The sequence below is a fragment of the Oryctolagus cuniculus genome, chromosome 9 (assembly GCF_964237555.1).
Source record: "Oryctolagus cuniculus chromosome 9, mOryCun1.1, whole genome shotgun sequence".
Lineage (NCBI taxonomy): Eukaryota > Metazoa > Chordata > Mammalia > Lagomorpha > Leporidae > Oryctolagus > Oryctolagus cuniculus.
Genome location: NC_091440.1, coordinates 61,353,384 through 61,376,429, shown reverse-complemented (window position 1 = coordinate 61,376,429; position 23,046 = coordinate 61,353,384). Strand labels below are relative to the sequence as shown.

Genomic DNA, 23,046 nt, shown 5'->3' with positions numbered 1-23,046 from the left:
GCACGTAAATCATACCAACTGTGCATGCCACATTAATGCATACTGTTAACAATAGGGCTAGTTACGTGTATAGAGGAGAGAGGAAAGAAGCACATAGGAAGAGAATTAGAACTCTCTGTATGTTCTGCTCAATTTTTCTGTAAGCCTAAAACTGCTATAAAGACTAAAGTCTATTAATTTAAAACAAAACAAAATAAATAGTTGCTCATATTTAAAACCTCTCTGCGAGTGAGATCCCACTGGAAAGAACAGGCCATCAAAGAAGGAGGTACCTTTCTCTGAAGGGAGGAGAGAACCTCCACTTTGACTATGAGCTTGTCTAAACAAGATAAGAATCGGAGAACTCAGAGGGCTTCCATAGCCTTGGAAACTCATGACTGGAGCATAGGGAGATTACTGATGCCATAGACAGGAGTGTCAATTGGTAAAGTCAACAACAGGAGTCACTGTGCACTTACTCCTCATGTAGGATCTCTATCCTTAATGTGCTGTACATTGAGATTTAATGCTATAACGAGTACTCAAACAATATATTTCACTTTGTGTTTCTATGGGGGTGCAAACTGTTGAAATCCTTACTTAATGCATACTAAACTGATCCTCTGTACAAAAAAAAAAAAAAAAAAAGAAAAGAAATTATCAATTCCCAACTTGACTCTCACTGGGATTAAACATGACAATAGGTCTGCTCTGATTTCATCATCATTTTAAAAAATCATCTATTATTTTTCACTTTATGTTTCTGTGTGGGAGCAAACTGTTGAAATCCATACTTAATGTATACTAAGCTGATCTTCTGTATATTAAGATAATCGAAAATGAATCTTGATGTGAATGGAAGGGGAGAGGGAGTGGGAAAGGGGAGGGTTGTGGGTGGGAGGGACGGTATGGGGGGAAAGCCATTGTAATCCATAAGTCGTACTTTGGAAATTTATATGCATTAAATAAAAGTTTAAAAAAAAAAAAAAACTTGTTAAGTCAACAAAAAAAAAAAAAAAAAAAAAAAAAAAAAAAAAAAAAAAAAAAACCTCAATGACCTACATGTCAAATTTAAAGAGACAATTTGAAATTTTCCTGTTTTATTTTTTTTATAGCAACTTTAAAATTTTCAGAAACAGTTTGGTAAAATTCTGGAAGAATGTGTTTTGTTACATACTCTGTCCCTGGTTAGCATCTGAGCTCTGTTTTTGTGCACAATTTTGATAATCCCCGGAGGCTGAACCCAAGCTTCACCATCCACCTGCACTGGGACTCCTTCATCGCCAAAAATAGTGATTTTTACAGTGCGGCACTGAAATAAAACAAGCAAACTATTTTAGAGTACAAATCATCCCGAGGAAATTGACCCTCAAACCCCATTCAGGCTTGATTTTTTAGTCAGTTCTATGGAAGGGAATACTATGCATTACCACTTAGGATACATGGTAACCATTGACACCAGCAACATTTTATAGCTGGACAAACAGTGTAGAAGCCATAGCTTCCACCCCCCACCCCCCCTGCGTTGCCCAAGAAATGTAGTCAGCTTTGATTAGAGAAACCACAACCTGGGCTATTCGATGATGCTGCAGTTTAATCACCCTCGAGACTGCCATCTGCATGCTATCAAATATCGCCACAACTTCCAGGATCTTGTCATCAAATGATGGTGCAGCAAATATCTAAGAGAAAAATGACACGTGCTTCCACTGAAGGTTTAGGCGACACAGTGGCACATCAAGGAATATAAACTACGCACTATACGTATTTTAAAAAACCTATGTCTTGGGGTCAGTGCCGTGGCACAGCAGGTAAAGCCACTCCCTGCAGTGCCAGCATCCCATATAGGTGCCATTTCGAGTCCTGTCTGCTCTACTTCCTATCCAGCTCTTGCTATGGCCTGGGAAAGCAGCGGAAGATGGCCCAAGTCCTGGGGCCCCTGCACCATGTGGGAAGAAGCTCCTGGATCCTGGCTTTGGATCGGCCCAGCTATAGCCATTGCAACCATTTGGGGAGTGAATCATTAGACAGAAGGTCTCTCTTTCTCTCTATCTGCCTCTGCCTCTCTGTAACTCTGCCTTTCTTTTTTTTTTTTTTTTTTCCCTAAGATTTATTTATTTATTTATTTGAAAGTCAGAGTTACACAGAGAGAGAAAGAGAGGCAGAGAGAGAGAGAGAGGTCTTCCATCTGCTGGTTTATTCCCCAAATGGCCACAATGGCCGGAGCTGAACGGATCTGAAGGCAGGAGCCAGGAGCTTCTTCCGGATCTCCCACATGGGTGCAGGGGTCCAAGGACTTGGGCCATCTTCTACTGCTTTCCCAGGCCATAGCAGAGAGCTGGATCGGAAGAGGAGTAGCCAGGTCTAGAACCTGCGCCCATATTACACCACCTGATTGCTGTTGTAAGTTCTTACACTTCAATAGGCAAGACTATATTCATATCATGAAAATTGCAAATACTTTTCAAGTTATTTTCTACTTTAATCTTTGCCAGTTAATTTATTTTTTTAAAGATTTATTTATTTACTTGAAAGAGAAGTTGAGAGAGAATCTTTCCTCTACTGGTTTACTCCCCAAATGGCTTCTAATGACCAAGGCTGGACCAGGCCTGAATCCAGGAGCCAGGAGCTTCATCTGGGTCTCCTACATGGGAGAAAGGGCCCAGGGACTTGGGCCATCTTCCACTGCTTTCCCAGGTACATCAGCTGGGAGCTGGACTAGAAGTGGAGCAGCCAGGACTTGAACCTGAACCAACACTGCGGGCCTCAGCTTAATGTGCTGCACCACAGCGCTGGCCCCGCCTGTTCATTTAAGAGTTCTGGAATCACAGGGTCAAAGCCGCAGCACATCATAAGCTTCAAAGCAAAATCAATGTAATAGACTCCTCCAGTAGCCTGTGATACATATATTTTTAATAATTTTTTATATTTTATATTATATTTTATATTATATTTTTAATAATTTTTAATAATTATGTCTTCTCTTTCTTTTTAGAACAATTACATTTGTGAAGTATCTCTTCCTTTTTAATTTAGAAGAGCATTAAAAAAATCCTTCCTGAACCTCATTCGCCAAATGAATCCTCTTGATATTTTTAATAAAAATAATAACAATAATCTACACCTAGATTTATGAAGTTAAAAGTACAATTACTGTGGGAGGCAAAATAATGCCCCCATCCCAACCCCCAAAAGTCTGTGTCCTAATCCCTGGAGTCCATGAATTTGTTACTAACCGTGCAAACCTCGCCTCAGTTTCCCCAGTAGTAAATGAGGTTCAATGTGTGGGTATTAAACAATGAAGGAGACGCTCTCAGAACGTCCTCTGACAGCAAAAGGCAGCTTGCATGGATGATTCAGTGAAAGATGGAGAGACTGTGCTGGCTGACGTGGGTGGGAGGCGACAAGGTCATTAGGTAGGAGAGGAGATGGGAGTGGGGCAGCAGGAGGCAGATTCAGTCTCCTTCTGTTAGCTCCAAGGACAGAAGGAGCAATGTGGCCACCCAGAAGAGCTGGCAAAGTCAGGCAGAGGATTCTCCCCTCAGGCCACCAGCAAGAACACAGACCAAGCGACCAGCAGTGAGACCATGTCAGACTTGTATCACGCGGGACTCTAAGACCATCAATGTGTCTATTGCTGAATTTATACTAATTTGTTATAGCAGCAGTAGAAAACCAATCCATGTATGATATTACACAAAGTAAAAACTGGGCAGGCATTTGGCATGGCATTTAGGACTCTACTGGGACACTGGCATTCCATATTGGAGTTGCCTTGTTCAAGTCCCAGCTCTGCTTCTCATCTAGCTTCCTGCTAATGTGTACTAAGGGAGGTGGCAGATGATGGCTCAAGTACTTGGATCCCTGCTACCCATCATGGAGACCTGGAATGAGTTTTTGGCTCCTGGCTTCGGTCTGGCTCAGCCCTGGCTGTTGCAGACATTTTGGGAGTGACCCAAGAGATGTAAGATCTCCCTCTATCTGTGTCTCTCAAATAAAAGTAAAAAATTTTTTCTTTTCAAAAGTAAATTCTACTGTTTTACCCAGAAAGTTTATTAGATTTTTAAAATTTTTAATAGTTTGGAGTGACATGAAATACCTGTGTATGTTTTATGGGGTATAGTGCAATATTTCAACACAGATGGGAAACAAAGCAATCACACCAGGCAAGTAGCTCTTCTGTTTCCTTTACTGAGAACCATAGCTACCCTACTGCTCTGTGGAACTCCAGAACCCATCCGCTTCCCCCAACTGCATTTTAGTAGCCATTTCCAATCCTCCCTACATCTCAGGATCATGCACAGCTATATATCCAACATGAGAAACACTGGATTATATCTGAAAAAGTTTGTTCAAATAAAATTCTCAAACAAATGTATTCCACCGCAACATTCTCAATGCAAAATATTCTGACATGAGTTAAATTGTTAATAAAAATAAAATTTTAAAAACAATATTACCACAATAATTCCATTATTTTTTGAAGAAACAAACTATTGACCCCCATTATGCTACTTACATCATCCTCTTTGGTTCCGCCCCAGAAGTTGGTGCCTCCGGCATAGCTGGGGATGTTCAACACCGCTATGCCTTGCAAGCTGGGGAGTGGAATGTACTGTCCATCACACTGCAAGGTAAAAGCCCAGAGTCACACACAGAGAGCAACGCCACAGTCCTGGAACAGCAAAATAGCAGAGACAAAGGTCGACAGAGCCAGTGTGTCGGTAACACACTCTCTCCAGTAAACATATTCCCATATACTACAAAGGCATTCTCCTGGGTTTTTAATTAAAAACAAAACAAGGCTGGCACCGCGGCTCACTAGGCTAAGCCTCCGCCTTGAGGCGCCGGCACACCAGGTTCTAGTCCTGGTCGGGGCGCCGGATTCTGTCCCGGTTGCCCCTCTTCCAGGCCAGCTCTCTGCTGTGGCCAGGGAGTGCAGTGGAGGATGGCCCAGGTGCTTGGGCCCTACACCCCATGGGAGACCAGGAGAAGCACCTGGCTCCTGCCATCGGATCAGCACGGTGCACCGGCCGCGACGGCCATTGGAGGGTGAACCAACGGCAAAGGAAGACCTTTCTGTCTCTCTCTCACTGTCCACTCTGCCTGTCAAAACAAAAACAAAAACAAAAACAAACACTAACATTATAAATAAATACAGCAGTTGCAAAAATCTAAACTAAATAAAATGTTTTTCCTCTTCTTTTCGCTGAAATCAGGCAGCTTGGGATATTCTTGCTTAGGTTTTGGTCTTCTCTGTTCTGGGAGGCATCCTTGTGAGGGCAGGCTCTGGTCCTTGGCATCTGACTCTCACCTCTCACAGCCCCCAGCATACTGTCCCTGCTCTGCTGCTGACTGGTGATGGGCTTAACCCAAAGTCCAGGGTTTCAAGCAGGCAGAACCAAAGCCAAATAAAAAAGCATCTGCCTTGGAGAACACCTTATACTCCCCGCCTTCTAACTAACCACTTAAACAATAAGCAAGTTACCATTTAAATAAAGAATACATTGAAGATACCAGTGAATCAGGGAATAGACCCAGAATTGTTGTCTTTTCCCAAATGTTACTTCTTTAATTAACTCTCTTAATACTCTGCTTTATTGTATCTATTAATTCTGAAGTAAAGCCTATTTAGCTATTAAGTAGAAAAACAGTTAAGGAATTAAGTTTGTTAATTACTTAAAACATTTTTAATTATTTAAGAAAAATGACTGTAATTATTAAGTACATTTTATGATGATCACACTTAATATTTTAACCACCATCTAAACAGATCACTACATCAACATTTAATCCAATGGAAACATTCAAATCTTCAATTTAAAAAAGAGCTTATTTAAAATAGATGCTAGATCTTTATTAAATAATTATTATACTGGGGGCTGGCACTGTGGCAGTGTGGGTTAAGCTGCCACCTGCAAGGCTGGAATCCCACATGGGGGATGGTTCAAGTCCCGGCTGCTCCACTTCCGATCCAGCTTCCTGCTAACATGCCTGGGAAGGCAGCGCAAGATGGCCCAAGTACCTGGGTGACTCCCACACGTGGGAGACCCAGATGGAGATACAGGCTCTCAGCTTTGGCCTGGCCCAGCCCTAGTGGTTACAGACATTTGGGAAATGAATCAATGGATGGAAGATCTCAATCTCTCTGTTGTGTTTCACGCTGCCTCTCAAATAAAGAAATCTTAAAAAAAAAAAAAAAAAGACATGTCTCCTTCTATATCACAGTATAATAGGAGAAAAAAAAAAAACTTGTTTCAGCAAAAAAAAGGGAGAAGAGTTTCATGCCGAGGACTGCCACTGGACAAGGGATCTCTCAGGGAAGAGCTCTGCACAATGTAGCTCTCTCTTCTCCACCGACATTCCACGTGAACCAGCAGCATCAGGCAAATGCATTTTAGACATGTCTGTGACTCATAGGAGCAGAAAGTTGAGTTTTAACTATGGCAAAGAATTCTCTTCTTTTTCTGTATCACTTTTTTATATACTTTTCTGCATCACTTTCTATATACTTTTCCATATATATTAACATGTTTTCATTTACCTTGTTTTACTAATCTTATTTCCTTTTTTATTATTCAACAAAAACTTTATATCAAGGGTTCTTAATGTGAGGTTCAGAAACCAGGATCTCTAAATAGATTCAGAAGGTCTGTTACAGTGGTGGTTAAAATATACTCGTTTATGTTCACTACCCTGTGAAATGTAGCATAGCCCTCAATCCTAAGTAGGTAGCAAAGCAGCCACTAGAAATGTCAGTGGCTTCAATGTCAACAGAAACACAGGCATTTCTGTATCACATGTCAGGTGTTTCAGATACAGATGTTAGCACTCATGTTCACTGTGACTTTGAAATAAGGGAAGTTGGTGGAGGTGTTGTTAGGTTTGTATTTAATGTGTCATGATGAAACACATGTATGAATATTACTTAGTATTATTTGTTTCCTTTCTAAGTGTATGTACTTTATATGATGCATTTAAAAATGATAATCTGAAGCCGGCGCCGCGGCTCACTAGGCTAATCCTCCGCCTTGCGGCACCGGCACACCAGTTATGATTGTACGCTATGGTATTTAATTTAAAATATCTGGTTATAAAAACACACAAGATCTGAAGGCATGCTTATCAGCATAAATAGCAAGCCCTGGGCCAAGGATGGGTGACAATAAAATTCAAAGAAATTAACAGACTCTTATGAGCCAAGTTATTAGAGAAGCTTAAATAAGTTGATATCCTTAATTTCCTCTGTAAATTATTTTTTAAAATACTAAGTTGGGGCAGGCATTTGGCCTAGTGGTTAAGACACGGGTTGGGATGATTGCATCCCACATTGGAGGGCTTGAGTTTGCATTCTGGCTCGTTCCTGATTCCAGCTTCCTGCTAATGCACACCCTGGGAGGCAGTAGTAATGGCTCAGCTAGTTGGGTCCCTGCCACCCAGCTGGGAGACCTAGACTGAGTTCCTAGTTCTGCCTTTGGCCATAGCCAGCGGCTGTTGCATTTGGGGAGTAAACCAGTGGATGGGAGCACTCTCCCTGTCTGTCTCCCTCTTTGTCTCTGTATCTCCTGAATCATATAAATAAGTAAACAAATATTTTTTTAAATATTTAAATTCTCAAAGTTAATTTTTTTACTCCTTGTTAGAAATAATTTAAACAAAAAATAAACCATAGCTAAAGATTCTATTTACTATGGATGTTACTTTCAGGGACTTGTGAAACTTGGAGTGTAATAGAACTGTGCCAATTTAGAAACTTACATGAGAAAATCTATTAAAAACTCATCCTATAAATGTACCCCCACGGCTCCACCTTCTCATGTGGCATCACCACCCCATAGTAGTCCCAATTTTAGGAGCTAAGGAGAATGACAACTGTTTCACTCACATCCAGTGTATGTGCTCTCTGTAGAATAAAGCTAGGGAACAACTCCATTATTCCCCTGAGTATTCAATCACTAATCACAAGGAATTTAGGCCAAGTTCATTTCACAAATTCTTTTTCTAAGTAAGATTATGTGAAAGGTCTTCAGTTCAAGATGAGCTCACCTCGAGCTGAACCCTTTGTTCTAAATTCTTGTATGATCTCTGCAATAGCTCCCGGGTGCCAAGGACTCCGTACCACATCAAGTTTTTAGTTCGGCTCCTGAAAATAAATATCGGCAGGCAATTTCAGGACAATTTACTTTTTTCCTCCTTAAAGGCAGAGCAAGCAAAAAGATACAATAAATGGAATGAAAGTAAAATTGCCTTCATGTAATGACATTATTGTTATTACCAAAATTACCTGCATTTTTCAGGGTGTTCCTCTCTCTTATTGTTAAATTCTAATGAAATTTTTGCATCTAATCCAATCCCAAAGTAATTGTTCATGACACATTTTTCTGAATATCCATCTCTATGACAATAAAGAAAGGTACAGAAAAGTCAATTTCACATTCATTATGGTAACAACGTACACACAGAACAACACTGAAAACCATTTAAGCTTCATCCATTCCTGAAAGAAGATTATAAAGCTTGGCGGGAATCACATGCCATGTGTCCAACAGCTACAATTTCTGGTACACATGACATAAAAGGACAGTGGAGAAAGCAGATACGAGAGAGACTGTTTTCTATTAGTTGTCCCCAAAATCTTAGTTCGTCTGTCTCCTTACAGAAGTCCCTCACTAGACAGACAAATGAGGATGACTGTGGGAGCGTCTTGTGGTCATTAGAAAGTTGCTTCCACAGGCCTGGTGTTGTAGCACAGCAGGTAAAGCCACTGCCTGCAGTGCCGGCATCTCACATGGGTGCCAGTTCGAGTCCCCGCTGCTCCACTGCCAATCCAGCTCTCTGCTATGGCCTGGGAAAGCAGTGGAAGATGGCCCAAGTCCTCAGGCCCATGCATTTATTCGTGTGGGGGACCCAGCGGAAACTCCTGGCTCCTGACTTTGGATCCGTGCAGCTCTGGCTGTTGTGGTCATTTGGGGAGTGAACCAGTAGATGGAAGACCTCTCTCTCTCTCTCTGTCTCTCTGCCTCTGCCTTTCTGTAACTTTGCTTTATTGAGCTAAAAAGAAATCCCTGCTAGATTCAATGAATTATTTTGGGTGTCTGGGGAAGTTTAAAATATATTACTGTCTTCCAGGAACGTCATTACTGAAATGAGCCAGAGTAAAAGCAAAATTAAAACCTGAAATATAAGGAAGTATATCTCAACTTGCTACAGTGCTTCTGTTTTTAAATTATTTTAGGAATTTTGAGGGGGAAGAGATCAATACGGGCCAGATGCTTCCTGAAATAAACCTAGAAGCTCAAGGCAGAAAGATGGCAGATTCGGTAAGACTGAGAAGAAAGGAGGTGAAGGGAACAGTATAGACGCAAGCGTGAAGGCGCTATTAAGTAAAATACTCCAGGGACAAGCAAGGAGCACTATGCCCCTGCTGTGGCCAGAGGGTTTCTCCAAAAGAAGCCAGGCTGGAAAGGGACCTGTCTCAGGAGCTGACCAAGACCAGACCTATAAAGGGATCTGTGTGCTCATCATGGTCAACGTCTGGAATTTTCTGAGTAACCTTTTATACACAGAACCATATTTTTTGTCACACATTTAAAATGTTACAAAGTCACCAAAAAAAAAAAAAAAAAAAAGAAGAAGAAAGAAAAGAAAAGCTGAAACAGAAATATGTGTAAAAGCAGATTCTTACAGTGAATCTAAATCTGGGTCAATAAACGGCGTCGCACCGAAAGGATCAACATTCGCTAGCAGCATTTTGTTGATTATAGAGCTCCCAGCAATGGAGGCAGCCAGTCCTGCCCTTAAACCTGGACAAAAAGAAAAACACACACAAGGGCCTCGTGTTGAGTAAAAGCAGTGAATCAGTCGACGCAGGTCTAACTGCAAACATCTCACTGCCAAAGCTTGGTTTTCAGTATTTATTTTTCTCAACAATCACAACTAAGAACTATGACATTTGTGAATACGAAATTGTTGATCCTTCCAGGTATCTCATTTATATATTTATATAGAGTCATAAGGATTAAGGAAGTGAGAACTTTAATAGGAACCTCTCCATGATATTTCTCACTTACTATTCTAGTAATTCTGCAATCCCAACAAATACATGTTACTTCCTTTGTTATAGCAAATAAGGTATTAAGTCTGTAGAGAATTTACAATAAACACGAAATTACCAAAATGTTATCACCTCCATATTCTCAGAGCGCAGATGATAATACTTAATTTAAAATGTTAAGAGATGTACTAAGATGAAAACTCAGTGCCAAGAGTAAGCAGTAAAATATGAAATGTGGGTATATTCCAGCAGAAAGAAGTGGCCATCAAAGAGGAATGTACTTTTCTCTAAAGGGAGGAGAGAACTTACTCTTTGCTTTTGGCCTTGTCCAAATACTGACGGAGTTTGTGGACTCAAGAGGCTTCCATGGCATAGGCAGCTAATGTCAAGAGCCTCGGGTGGTCACTGATGTCATATATAAGAGTGTTAATAGTTAAATTAAAAACAGGAGTCACTGTGCGCTAACTCCCCATGCAGGACCTCTGTCCTCAATAATTGTATTCTAAGGGTTAACTGTAAAACTAGTTCTCATTTTTATGTATGTGTGTGTGTGTGCAAATTGCTGAAATCTTTACTTAGTATAGAGTTGGTCTTCTGAGTAAAAAGTTAATTGAAAATGAATCTTGGCCAATGCCGCGGCTCACTTGGCTAATCCTCCGCCTGCAGCGCCGGCATCCCAGGTTCTAGTCCCAGTTGGGGTGCCAGATTCTGTCCCGGTTGCTCCTCTTCCAGTCCAGCTCTCTGCTGTGGCCCGGGAGGGCAGTGAAGGATGGCCCAAGTGCTTGGGCCTTGCACCCGCATGGGAGACCAGGATAAGTACCTGGCTCCTGGCTTCAGATTGGCGTAGCGCGCAGGCCATAGCGGCCACTGAGCGGGTGAACCAACGGAAAAGGAAGACCTTTCTCTCTGTCTCTCTCTCACTGTCTACCTCTGACTGTCAAAAATAAAATAAAATAAAGTGTTACTTTAAAAAAAAAAAAAAGAAAATGAGTCTTAATGGAGAATGAGACCAGCAAGTGGAGAGGGAGAAGGAGGGGTGGGAGTTAATCTTTACTGATCGTGTAAGGTAGGGACCCAACTTCATCCTCTGCTTGCGGCTATCCAGTTATTTCCAGTACCAGCTATTAGTATTGAATTGTGATCTATATTTCAAAATCACTTGGCGAAGATACTGATTTTCAAGGTCTAACATGGATTTCAGTCTATTCTGAATGAACTGGAGGGTTTTTTGTAATTCAGATAACTGGTACTGAGGAGGAGGTTTAACCTCGCGATTATAAGATGCCTGTGTCTGACACCAGAGTGCCAGCTCAGGTTCCTGATCCTAGCCTCCTGCTAATGCAGACCCGTGAGGTTCAAGTACTTAGGTTTCTTCTACCACACAGGAGACACAGACTGAGTTCCCAGCTCCTGTCTTGAGACCTGCTCCCAGATCCTGGCTTGAGACCAAATCCGGAGTGAACCAGTAGATGGGAACAGAACTCTCTCTTTCTCAGTAAATAGAGAAGTAAATAAATAAATAAAATGGTACTGCAGGAGGCCTCAGAGACCCCTATATTTCCCTCCATCTTCTGTCCCACAGTCCTTTACTTTCTATTAGACCTAGTCTAATCCCAAGATAAATTCAATTATTAGGGCTGGAATTGATATCTCAGATGTTCAAAAAGGAAGCAATATCACTGGTCTAAAAACTACTACAGACAGACTTGTGACTTAAAAGCAAAAGGAAAGCTGTGCAGGTCCTTAAGAGGTAGCAGATAAGATCTGGTTTATTTTGGATTAATACAGATTCCTGGGCTGTACTCTAAACCCAATGAATCTCCATTGCTCTGGCCAGGGCCCAGAAACATGTTTTAATTCTTTCAAGGCAACTGTCACACACAGAAGAATCTAAGAGCTGGGATAAAATGAGCCAAATACATTCTCCAAAAAGAACATTTATCTTTAAGAACGTAGATATTAGTTCGTGGCAATGAGTAATTCTATATTTTTACAGAAATACTTAAGAAAACACCGTGTGGCAGCATCGGCACGACCTGGGCAGATGATTCTGGTGTTGAGCACAGGGAGAATTTCTTTGCTGGCTGCCACAGCTGGGCCGGAGACACAATCAGCTTGGGAAGGGCCACGACTTGTCCGGGCATCTGGAGACCGACATGCAGATTTAACTGTTGGCAGAAAGTCCAGATTAAAAAGAAATAGCAGTAATGTGTTATATATATATATATATATATATATATATATATAAATACATATACATATATATATAATAAATAAAACTAGACCTTATACATTCAAGACATCAAATAAATGAATACCTGTTTAAACCAATCAGTAGACCTGAAAATATTCACTGTTTGTCTATTCTTTTACCATTTTGCTTTCATTTTCTTAAGACTTATCTGGAGAGGACCTGCCACAGTTGATGTCTCAATCTCTGGTCTCAGAAAGACAGAGATCAGTAGAAAACAGATACCTGCCAGAATTAAAATCAGTGATACTGAAAATCTGCATATGATCAATCCAAACTTCAAAATAAGTAGAGGGGGTAGCACTGTGGTGTAGCAGAGTTAAGATGAGGCCTGCAATGCCAGATCCCATAAGCGCACTGGTTCAAGTCCCAGCTGCTCCGCATCTGATCCAGCTCCCTGCTAACATGCCTGGGAAGCGTGGAAGATGGCCTAAGTGCTTGAGCCCCTGCCCCCATGTGGGAGACCTTGATGAAGTTCCAAGCTCTGGGCTTCGACCAGGCCCAGCCCTGGCTGTTGTGGCCATTTGGGAAGTGAGTTAGCGGTCAGTGGATCTCTGTCTCTCTTCTCCTGTCACCCATAACTCTGCCTTTCAAATAAATAAATAAATCTTTTTAAAAACTAAGTAGAGGGCCGGCGCCGTGGCTCAATAGGCTAATCCTCCACCTTGCGGCGCCGGCACACCGGGTTCTAGTCCCGGTCAGGGCGCTGGATTCTGTCCCGGTTGCCCCTCTTCCAGGCCAGCTCTCTGCTGTGGCCAGGGAGTGCAGTGGAGGATGGCCCAAGTGCTTGGGCCCTGCACCCCATGGGAGACCAGGATAAATACCTGGCTCCTGCCATCAGATCAGCGCAGCGCGCCGACTGTGGTGGCCATTGGAGGGTGAACCAACGGCAAAGGAAGACCTTTCTCTCTGTCTCACTCTCTCACTGTCCACTCTGCCTGTCAAAAAAAAAAAAAAAAAAAAAAGTAGAAACTTTGAAGCCTGGTGATTTTTTAAAACGAAACATATGTATTATAACATTTACTACCAATAATCCATTTCTCATGAATTTTGGGTGAAGGATCCAATTTAATCAATATAATTCCCAGAGTGAACAGATGAAACATGAGGTAACACTGTCTTCTATGAATGGAAGGAAAAACAGTTTATTTTCAAATGAAATCATTATACTTTTCCTGCACTTCTCTCTTATCCAAAATGATGATTTGCCACACAGAAGTTCTATCATATTCTTGTAAAACTTGATTCATTTAAAATATTATTCTGAAACAAAATTACTGTTAGAATAAACAACCAAAGGAAATTTAATTCTGTCCAAACTGAGGCAATTTAATGGAGAACAAATAGTACCTTTAAGTAATTTGGGGGCTATTGGTAGATTTTAAAAGCAGTAGTCCTCAAACTCAATTTAAAAATACTCTAAAACTTAATTATCTTCACTTTTCCCAAGACTAATTACAAACTAATTATATTAATCTTACACTCTATTCTCTCTGTTCAAAAACAGTCCAGCTACACTGGCAAAGAGTGACAAACAGCTCCTCTTTCCTAACAGATGGAACTCCTGGAGCTAATAGAAAGAACTTTTTGATGTTTATCTCTGTTAAAAAGCAGAGAGCCTACAAATGACCAAGACTGATGTTCTCCTGCAGGTAATTACATTAATGTGTCACAGTTCTTCTTGAATGAAGCATTTCATTGATCATTGCAATATACTGCATTTCTCACATCTCGGGCACATGAATTGAGGATTTAATTGATTTTCAATAAGTTGAATTACTAGCCAAATTAAGATAAAATACTGTGCCATTCCAGAATTTTCTAAGTCTATGTCTACTTAATCTATAGAACAGTGTTTGCATTTTTTAGCTTCCTTTACAGACTACAGGGGAAGAGGCCGGTTGGAGAGTACAGAGAGGTGGGGGCCTACTGACTAGAACGCTGACTCCTCGCCAAGAGTCACTATCTCCCCAGAGTTACCAAGCAGCACCCTGTATGGCTGCCACTGTCAGCCCATCTTTAGTCAGTGTCTTTAGAGAGATGAAAGCATCTAAGGTTTGCTTATCAAATTCACAGATGAAGTCAACTTGACATAAAGGAATCAAGTTTCAAAAACTCTTCACGGGATGAAATGATCCATCCTGGTCTTCTGAGGTTAGCAACAGAACCCAAGGGATGACCGAATCTCTGAAAGGCTGTATTTCGTGCCTGTGGGGCCTACAGTCTTCTACAGTCTTCAAAGGAACATGTGGGCTAACCTACACATTGTAACCCATATCAGATGATTTAGGTGTTAGCTCCTCTTTCTATAGGAAAGCTAAAATGTTTAGTCATCCTTGATTCCATAATCCTTGGTTATTTATAATCTCTCCATTGCACACCAAGAGAAGCACATGAGGGTAATTGATAACAGTGCAAATAATCTGTTACATGTGGATTATATTGGCACTCGGGAAAATCTTTAATTTCTAAACAGCCTTTTCAAAAATAAGAAATATACATTTTTTAAAATTTTAACCTGAAAAGTCTTTTGAAAATCTGAAGGAAAATTACATTCCTATTTAATTCCAAAATAACTTCATCATGATTTTCTTACCAGCTAACTCTTTTGTATCATAATCTCTTAATTCTTCTTTAGATTCATCTGTTTCTGTACTGTCGTAATCAGATGACTGGTTGAGCACTTCACAGGACTGAGGTGCCTGCTCTTCTATAACTTTAAGTAGTAAGAACATAGAAATGTTTGGACAAGTAAAAATGAAACCCATCAATAGGAACATATGCTTAGGAAAGGGAAATTGAAAAATATACTCAAAAAAATTCCATTGTCACAAATGAAAATCATTTAGCAATTAACTTGGGGGTTGTAAATACTAGAGCTTATAAAATAAGGTTAAAATTATATATTAGCAGAATAAAAAATAAAATATAAGAATTCTAGATAATGGAAATAGAAATCTAACTACTAGTTATAATCTATAAAGGGAATTTTGAATACAAATTATTCAAATTCAACTTGTCTACTAACAAAATTATCAAAGAAGCATATAAACATTAATGTAAAGTTAAAATATAGGTAGAGTTTTTATAAATACTTTAAAAAAGCAACATGAATATTTAGGAAATTAATGCTAAAAATATTTTCTATATTTCAGAGTAGTTTACCAGGTTGGATTTCCTTTAGGAATTCAATTAGACAAAAATAATTAAAATTTTAGAAATGTTATTTTAGATCAATTTTCTATCTTAGATGGACTAGAAACATTTTAATTAATTTGTCTCTAAGATTTTATCTTATGAACCATCAGTGTGATCCTTACTATTAAACAAACATAGCTCAGCACAGATTTCCTGATAGCGCTTTTATCTTCTGTAAGAGTGTTAATAGCATCTCTATTTGGGCCACTATGAAAACTCTGTGACAGGTGCAGAGAGTGCTGCTAGCTGCTCGCCAAGCTCATCGTCAGTGTGTACCTTTTCCAGCTTCTTCAATGACTTGCCTCACTGCTTTCTTTAAACTGTTTGCCCGCAGCATTATCTCCCTGTGTTTGCCAGATTTCTGGGAGGAAGGTTTCGTGACGTCATCCGCCAGCTGCTCCTTGCTTTCGCACAAGGATTCTTCACTGGAGGATTCCACAACGTCCTCTTCCGCGATGACCGAGCTCACATCCGGGCCAGCAGGCGCCTCCTGGAAGTCTGTGTGCAAGGCCTGCAGCAGTTCCTCAAGCTTCTCATTCAGGAATGAACACTGAGAAACCCCAAGAAAGAAACCCATAAGAAGCAGCACCAGCAGATAAAGGACAAGGGCATTTCTGCAAGACGGTTTAAAAGCTGAGTCACGGAAAAGTTTTCACACTGAAACGCAAATGGCTATCGCCTTTCAGACTTGGAGAAGTTCTACTTTAGGGAGCGCCTCACTTAAAAAGCTCTATTTAGTGCTGGTGGAAAATGCTAATTTAAATTAATAGTTTCCTTTATTTAGAGGGAAGATGTCTCTGTTGGTATTAACTATTAATTGACCATCTATTATTATTTACACTTTAGAACTAACTAAATAATTTACAATTTAAAACAGATTAACTGTGACAAATATACTAATGTGACAGGTTAATAATAGGGGGAGCTGAGTGTGGAATACAGATTGTGACAAATATATCTCACTAGTATTTGATGAAGCTGGGTGTGGGGTGTAAAGGAATTCTACTACTTCACAATGTTTGATTTGTAAATTTAAAACTCTTCTTAATTAAGGAGTTTTTAAACAAAGAAACCAAACAGCACAATTGTTATGTAATTCTTATACTCCCAGAAGCATGGACTGCACTTTTCATGGCTAAAAATCTTTACAAAAACCTTGGTACAGTTATTTTTCTTTGCAATAGCACAACAAACACTTTGTTGTAAAGTGACACATTAAACATTATATATTATGCAAGATCTGCTATATGTTATACAAGCTACTAAATATACTTTTAAAAAAAATAATTGGCTTATGGACCATTCTGAGCACTATAAACTTCAGGTCTGGCTGCCATGCAAGGTGGCCTTAGAAGCTTCAGTTTGTAAAGAGGTGAAAAGTACTGAAAGGATTATTGGTTCAAAGAAAGATGGAGAAGAAAAACACACAAGGATAAAGAGGGAAACAAGGAGAGGTATAGGAAGAAAACTAAGCACCTGCCCTTGTTTCTTTCTGCCCTTCTCCCATTGCTAGGGGTGAAGGCACATTTAGGACTGCTGCTGTAGATGCTACTTCCTAATCTACACAATTTCCCTTGCTTTGCTTTGATGACAGCAGAAAGAGAGGGTCTCTGTTTTCTGAAGCTCTCCCCAGAGGAGAAAGACAAGAGGAAGGGGTTGAGAACTTGAGGCGTATGGTTATTTCTATTTCTTTTCCTTCCACTCAGTTAAGCCACCATCTACAGCATGAATCTGGGAGAACAAATTTCTTTGCCAAGATATCCCAGCATTTTGTAAGAACACTCTGGCATGAACTTGGGGTGGAGTGGGATGTGTGTGTGTGTGTGTGCACCTGTGCGTCAGAGAGGCATCTGTAAAGAAAAAGGCAATGCAAGAAACAGAGCTCTGCAGGGGACCAAGGACTGTAATGTGTAAGCAATCCAAGGACAGGGCTGCAGGGCCCTTGATGGGCCTGTTGGCTTGGAAATGCGGAGCCAGCTGCCCAGCCCTGTCCCTCCCTGCCTGACTGCTGTGCACCTCCCTGCGAGATGTCAGTTAATGCCAAGAGGACTGGGGCTACAGCATTTGGCTGCTGCATGGTTTTTCAGCAGTTTGGCCACACAGTAAGAGGAGATTATAAAATAGCATATTTTCAAAAAACCCTCGTATTGAATTCAAAAGCGATTTTTTGCATGATTTGAGATGTTTGACAGAGGAAAACAACGCCACTTTTGTGAGTCAAGCTTTAAAACACAGTTCACTGCTAATATGGTTGGTCTCCAATGTGCATGCCCTCGCGGTCATCCTTACTTTACTGGCCAGGGTATCGGCCACCACGGTGTTTTCCAAGGTCTTGTCATAGGCCTTCTCTATTTTGGCTATGAAGTCCCTTATAGTTTCACAGAGTACCCTTTTGAGGAAAAGAAATTGTAGAATTCAGTAAACACAGCAGGCTGGTTTCTTTTGCTCTATAAACACATTTGAAAAACAAGAACAATTAGGCAAGCCGTCAACATATCTAGATCATTTTGTGTAAGTCTATACTTTGATCTGCTGAATCAAGCATCTTAGATAAGTTCAAGTTGGATACATGGATGAACTTTGCTCTATATCATTTAAAATTGCAGTCATTCTAAGGTTACCATAAGCCTTTGTAAATATGTAATGTAATATGATATGTAAATATCATTCTTAAGAATGATATTTTACATTACATTCTTTAAGTTACATTCTTAAGAAGACTACTTTTAGATCCCATTAAACAAAGTAAAGCAGTATCGTCTACAGTTGCTATTTTCCATAGCAGAATCTGCAGTGTTGAACAAACGAGGAAGAGGCTACCATCTACTTTGTCATTATCCATCTACTATTTAGTGTATGGCATCTTGACAGCACATTGTTCCTGAAGAGGAAAGAGGTTGTATATTATGCTGGAAACCGATCTGCCACTTGAATTGAGTTATGTCCTCTTTAATCCACTCATTTCTCCCCTTAAAAGAACCAATGCAATAACACACAAACCTAATTTAATTTAGGTCTCTTTAGTGTCAGCAATGTATGGTTTACTTGTTTGTTTGTTTTTTTTTTAAATTACATTTGGTTGCTTTGCAATGGAAATATGCTAAATGAAAAAATAACCCAAAACACTGACAAAATCTGTCTTTCAAAAGTCTTAGGACCTGGTGCTACAATTTTAACACAACCAGTAGGATGGCAAATGATCAGTTTTCTTTCAGCAAGGTTTCATACTGATACAATCAGACCACTTTAAGATCACAGGGATTTAGATGGAGGAGTTTGAAGAAAAAGAAAAAAAAAAAAGATTCCACAGTTATATTTTCGATTATACTCATAATTTTCACTCATAGGTGAATGGCACAATAATAAGTTAATAATTTGAAACTGAGCCATTCAATAGACAAACGTACACACATACCCATGTATATACACACTCCCTCTTCACATTTATCATCTAGGAAATAAATGCATTATTCTTAACAATTTGTGTTTTGTTTGTTGTTTTTTGGCACTCATTGATAGATTTTACTTGGACAGAGAGGTAGTAGTTCCTAACCTCCAACCTTCTGGATTGGCTTTTTAAATTCAAATTTCTATCAAGAATTTAGCTTATGGAGTTGGCATCGGCATTGTGGCGTTGCGGGTAAAGCCGCCACCTGCAGTGCCTACATCCCATATGAGTGCTGGTTCTAGTCCCAGCTGCTCCTCTTCTGATCCAGCTCTCTGCTATGGCCTGGGAAAGCAACAGAAGATGGCCCAAGTCCTTGGGCCCCTGCACCTGCATGGGAGACCTAGAAGAAGTTCCTGGCTCCTGGCTTCGGATCGGCACAGTTCCAGCCCTTGTGGCCATCTGGGGAGTGAAGCAGGTTGGAAGACCTCTCTCTCTCTCTCTCTGCCTCTGCTTCTCTGTAACTCTGCCTTTCAAATAAATAAATAAATCTTAAAAAAAATCTTAAAAAAGAAGAATTTGCTTACTACCTGTTAGAGATACTTTCATGCACTTCACAAGAAGCTTTGTCTCTTTAGTCATGAACAATACATCTATGCGAGTCCTTAAAACACGAAGTCTGCCTACCATGAACTTTGTTCTATGGGCTTTACACAAAGTTTCTTTAAGCGATCCCACTTCCAGCGAGAGGAGATACTGCACTCTCAACTCTTTGTATAATTCCCAAAGAGAGTCTTTCCTTGCCATGATGATAGCATTACTCGGATACGATTTCCTGTAAGGTTTGTGAAACTACATGAGCAATAACATTGTCATGGCTGCTTTTGTTAGTGTTTTTCTAACTCCGGGGGTGAGAGGCCTTGGGTCCATTGGCCCAGGAATAAAAGAGACAGCAGAGGTTTCCTTCCTCAGTTTGCCACTTCCCTGAGGCAGAGAGGCTGAAGGCTTGACAGGATGATCCTGTGACTCCTGTGGCCAAGGGGCTGATCAACGGGACTGTGAGGGTTAGCAGGGTGCTTGCCACATAAATTGTGCAAAAAATTAGAAGAAATGCTCTATCTAATGGCCCATTAAGTTCCACATTCCACAAGGAACATTTATATTCTGGAGGAATGAATTAATCTTTTATCCACACCTAAAAAGTGAATGCAGACCATTTAAAATAGAAATAAGATGCATACTTAAAATAGTACGATTTCAAGGTCATGCTAATTGAGAATTTGCAAATTGGACAAAAACAATTTTCACACACAATTTCCTACTTCACTCCATGAAAGACTGACAGAAAACAGTTTGCAAAGCAAATAAAAGTGAAACATAGATTATTCCCCCAGAGCATAAAACCTGTTAAACCTCTAATTACATTTTTAATATTAAAATTTTTATAATTCCAACATTTTACTTCTTCAATTTAGTTTTCTTCCTTCAAAGTTGAACAGTCAATGATACGATATGAAATATTCAGTTGAAGCCAATAACAGTCCACATTTAACATGTGTGATACTTTCCACCATCATTTTATTATACTTATCACTAGAATCTATACCTTCATTGATCAGTTTCTCATTTATTGTTTTTCTAAATAGGGGCAAAAGGCAATAAAATATGCAATACTGGATTAAGATAAATATGGTCACAGTACTCAATCACAGATTGACAAATTTGTTCCTCACCTAATACACACATTTCCAATTAGAAATTAAAGATGACTGAGAGGTATCATGCATAATTCAGAAAGACTTCTAGCCATCTACATGGCTGAGTATATATTTTAATAATTATGTACCCTATCTCTTCTATTTATGAGGAAGCTGCCTACTTATCTCTAAAGCACTTTCCAAAGCTAAATTCTGTGGTTCCATATTATCTTATTATTATTTTTTCCCATCAGTTTTCTCATTTTCTGAAAAAAAAAAAATGTATACAGAACACACTGCACTTATTTTAAACATTTGGAGTGAGTAGGGTAAGACATCAGAGAACCTAATTAAATCCTACTGTTAAAGTTAACAAAGCTTAAAAGCTAGTGACTAAATAAAAATAGAGCCATATATATTGCAGGAGGTAAAGACAACTTATTTAATAACATCATTTTTTATTTTATTCATTAAATTCTATCTATGACTGTTCATTTAGAGCTTCTGACTTTCAGATCATCACTCCTGTTACTATAGTGGATAGATAAAAGTCCAGCAACAGTCAAAGAATTATTGCTTTAGGTTAACCTACATATCAGCTGTGTTAATGAAATATAACTTTGTCACTAGCATTTCAAAGTTTTTTAAAATATTGAAGTGGTTGAGGATATTGGAGATTATTATTTTACAAAATATAAGTATTATATACACAAGAGAGTTAAAATATTTTGTCTTAATATTGTGTCATTTGGGCCGGTGCCGTGGCTCACTAGGCTAATCCTCCGCCTTGCGGCGCCGGCACACCGGGTTCTAGTCCCGGTTGGGGTGCCGGATTGTGTCCCGGTTGCCCCTCTTCCAGGCCAGCTCTCTGCTGTGGCCAGGGAGTGCAGTGGAGGATGGCCCAAGTCCTTGGGCCCTGCACCCCATGGGAGACCAGGAGAAGCACCTGGCTCCTGGCTTCGGATCAGCGTGGTGCGCCGGCCGCAGCACGCCATCCGCGGCAGCCATTGGAGGGTGAACCAACGGCAAAGGAAGACCTTTCTCTCTGTCTCTCTCTCACTGTCCACTCTGCCTGTCAAAAAAAAAAATTTAAAAAAAATATTGTGTCATTTGATAAACAAGTGGAATGAACAAAATAAGGGGATTATTTATTTTATTTAGGTTCAAATCAGGCTACAAGCGAGTGTGTGTGTACACCATGTTTTTTTTTTTAATCATTGACTCACGCACCTGTGATTTGTGTACTTTACTGGTTTTATGCCATCCCTCAATCAGGATTTTTTAGATTTTAAAAGTCATAAGAGGCATCAGTGTTATGGCATAGCACCTGTGATTTGTGTACTTTACTGGTTTTATGCCATCCCTCAATCAGGATTTTTTAGATTTTAAAAGTCATAAGAGGCGTCAGTGTTATGGCATAGCAGGTTAAGCTACCATCTCTGATGCCAGCATCCCATAGGCCACAGGTTTGTGTCCCAGTTGCTCTCCTTCCAATGCAGTTCCCTACTAATGACCTGGGAAAAGCAATGGAGGGTGTCCCAAGTGCTTTGGGTCCCTGCCACCCATGTGGGAGACTCAGATGTAGCTCCTGGCTCCTGGCTTCAGCCTGACGCAGTCTGGGCTGTTGCAGCCATTTAGGGAGTGAACCACTGAACCTCTATGTGTGTTTCACCCTCTCTATTTATAACTCTGCTTTTCAAATACATAAATAAATCTTTAAAAAAAAAGTCTTAGGGAGATGACACTTAAGTGTGATGACTGAACTGTGTTTGAATTCTGATTTGAACAAGTCAACTATTAAAAAGAACCTCTCACATAACCAGGGGAAATGGAATATGGATTAAGTAATATTGATGGTATTGGGATTAACTCTACTAATTTTTTTAAAAAATTTATTTATTTTTTGGAGCGGTGAAGTGACACAGAGAAGAGAGAGAGAGAGAAAAGAGAACAACTTCCATTTGCTGGTTCACTCCCCAAATGACTGTGCAACAGCTGGAGCTGGGCCGGGCTAAAGTCAAGGGCTTAGAACTCCATCCCAGGTCTCTGATGTGAATGGCAGGGTCCAAAATACCTGGGTCATCTTATGCTGCTTTCCCAGGTGCATTAGCAGAGAGCTGGCTCAGAAGTGGAGCAGCTGGGACTTGAACCTGTGCTCCAGTGTGGGGTGCCAGTGTCACAGGTGGCAGCTTAACTTGCTGCACCACAATGCCAGCCCTATAGTAAAAAAGTTTTTTATAGAACAATATACGTGTTTATACAAAAAGTGGAATAAAAAGATCTGTAGGATTTGCTTAAGAGATCCTACAGCAAAATGAAGTGGAGAGTAGATGGCAATATGTTGATAAGTACTGAAACTGAGTAATGGTACGGTCGGAAATCATAGCAGTCTCTACTTTTACATATGTTTGAATATGTACATAAAAACTGAAAACATATTGCATAAACTGGTATAAAGTGATTACAGACTGTTTTCTCTTTG

General features: G+C 40.0%; 1 protein-coding gene across 9 annotated transcripts in view; it reads right to left on the bottom strand.

The window, feature by feature from the left end:
- DGKH (diacylglycerol kinase eta) overlaps positions 1-23,046 on the bottom strand; it is a 234,059-nt gene that overhangs the window by 46,982 nt on the left and 164,031 nt on the right. For all 9 annotated transcript variants that reach the window (XR_011378780.1, XM_002712967.5, XM_051850644.2 and 6 more), the window contains 10 exons: positions 17,772-17,871; positions 15,759-16,032; positions 14,881-15,000; positions 12,070-12,201; positions 9,665-9,782; positions 8,264-8,374; positions 8,026-8,122; positions 4,499-4,606; positions 1,548-1,661; positions 1,157-1,291 (listed from right to left, as the gene is read on the bottom strand). Coding sequence is in view for 8 of the 9 variants with exons in the window: in XM_002712967.5 (XP_002713013.5) it covers positions 1,157-1,291; positions 1,548-1,661; positions 4,499-4,606; positions 8,026-8,122; positions 8,264-8,374; positions 9,665-9,782; positions 12,070-12,201; positions 14,881-15,000; positions 15,759-16,032; positions 17,772-17,871 (1,309 nt within the window). In the remaining variant the exon portion in view is untranslated. The remainder of the gene's footprint in view (positions 1-1,156; positions 1,292-1,547; positions 1,662-4,498; positions 4,607-8,025; positions 8,123-8,263; positions 8,375-9,664; positions 9,783-12,069; positions 12,202-14,880; positions 15,001-15,758; positions 16,033-17,771; positions 17,872-23,046) is intronic.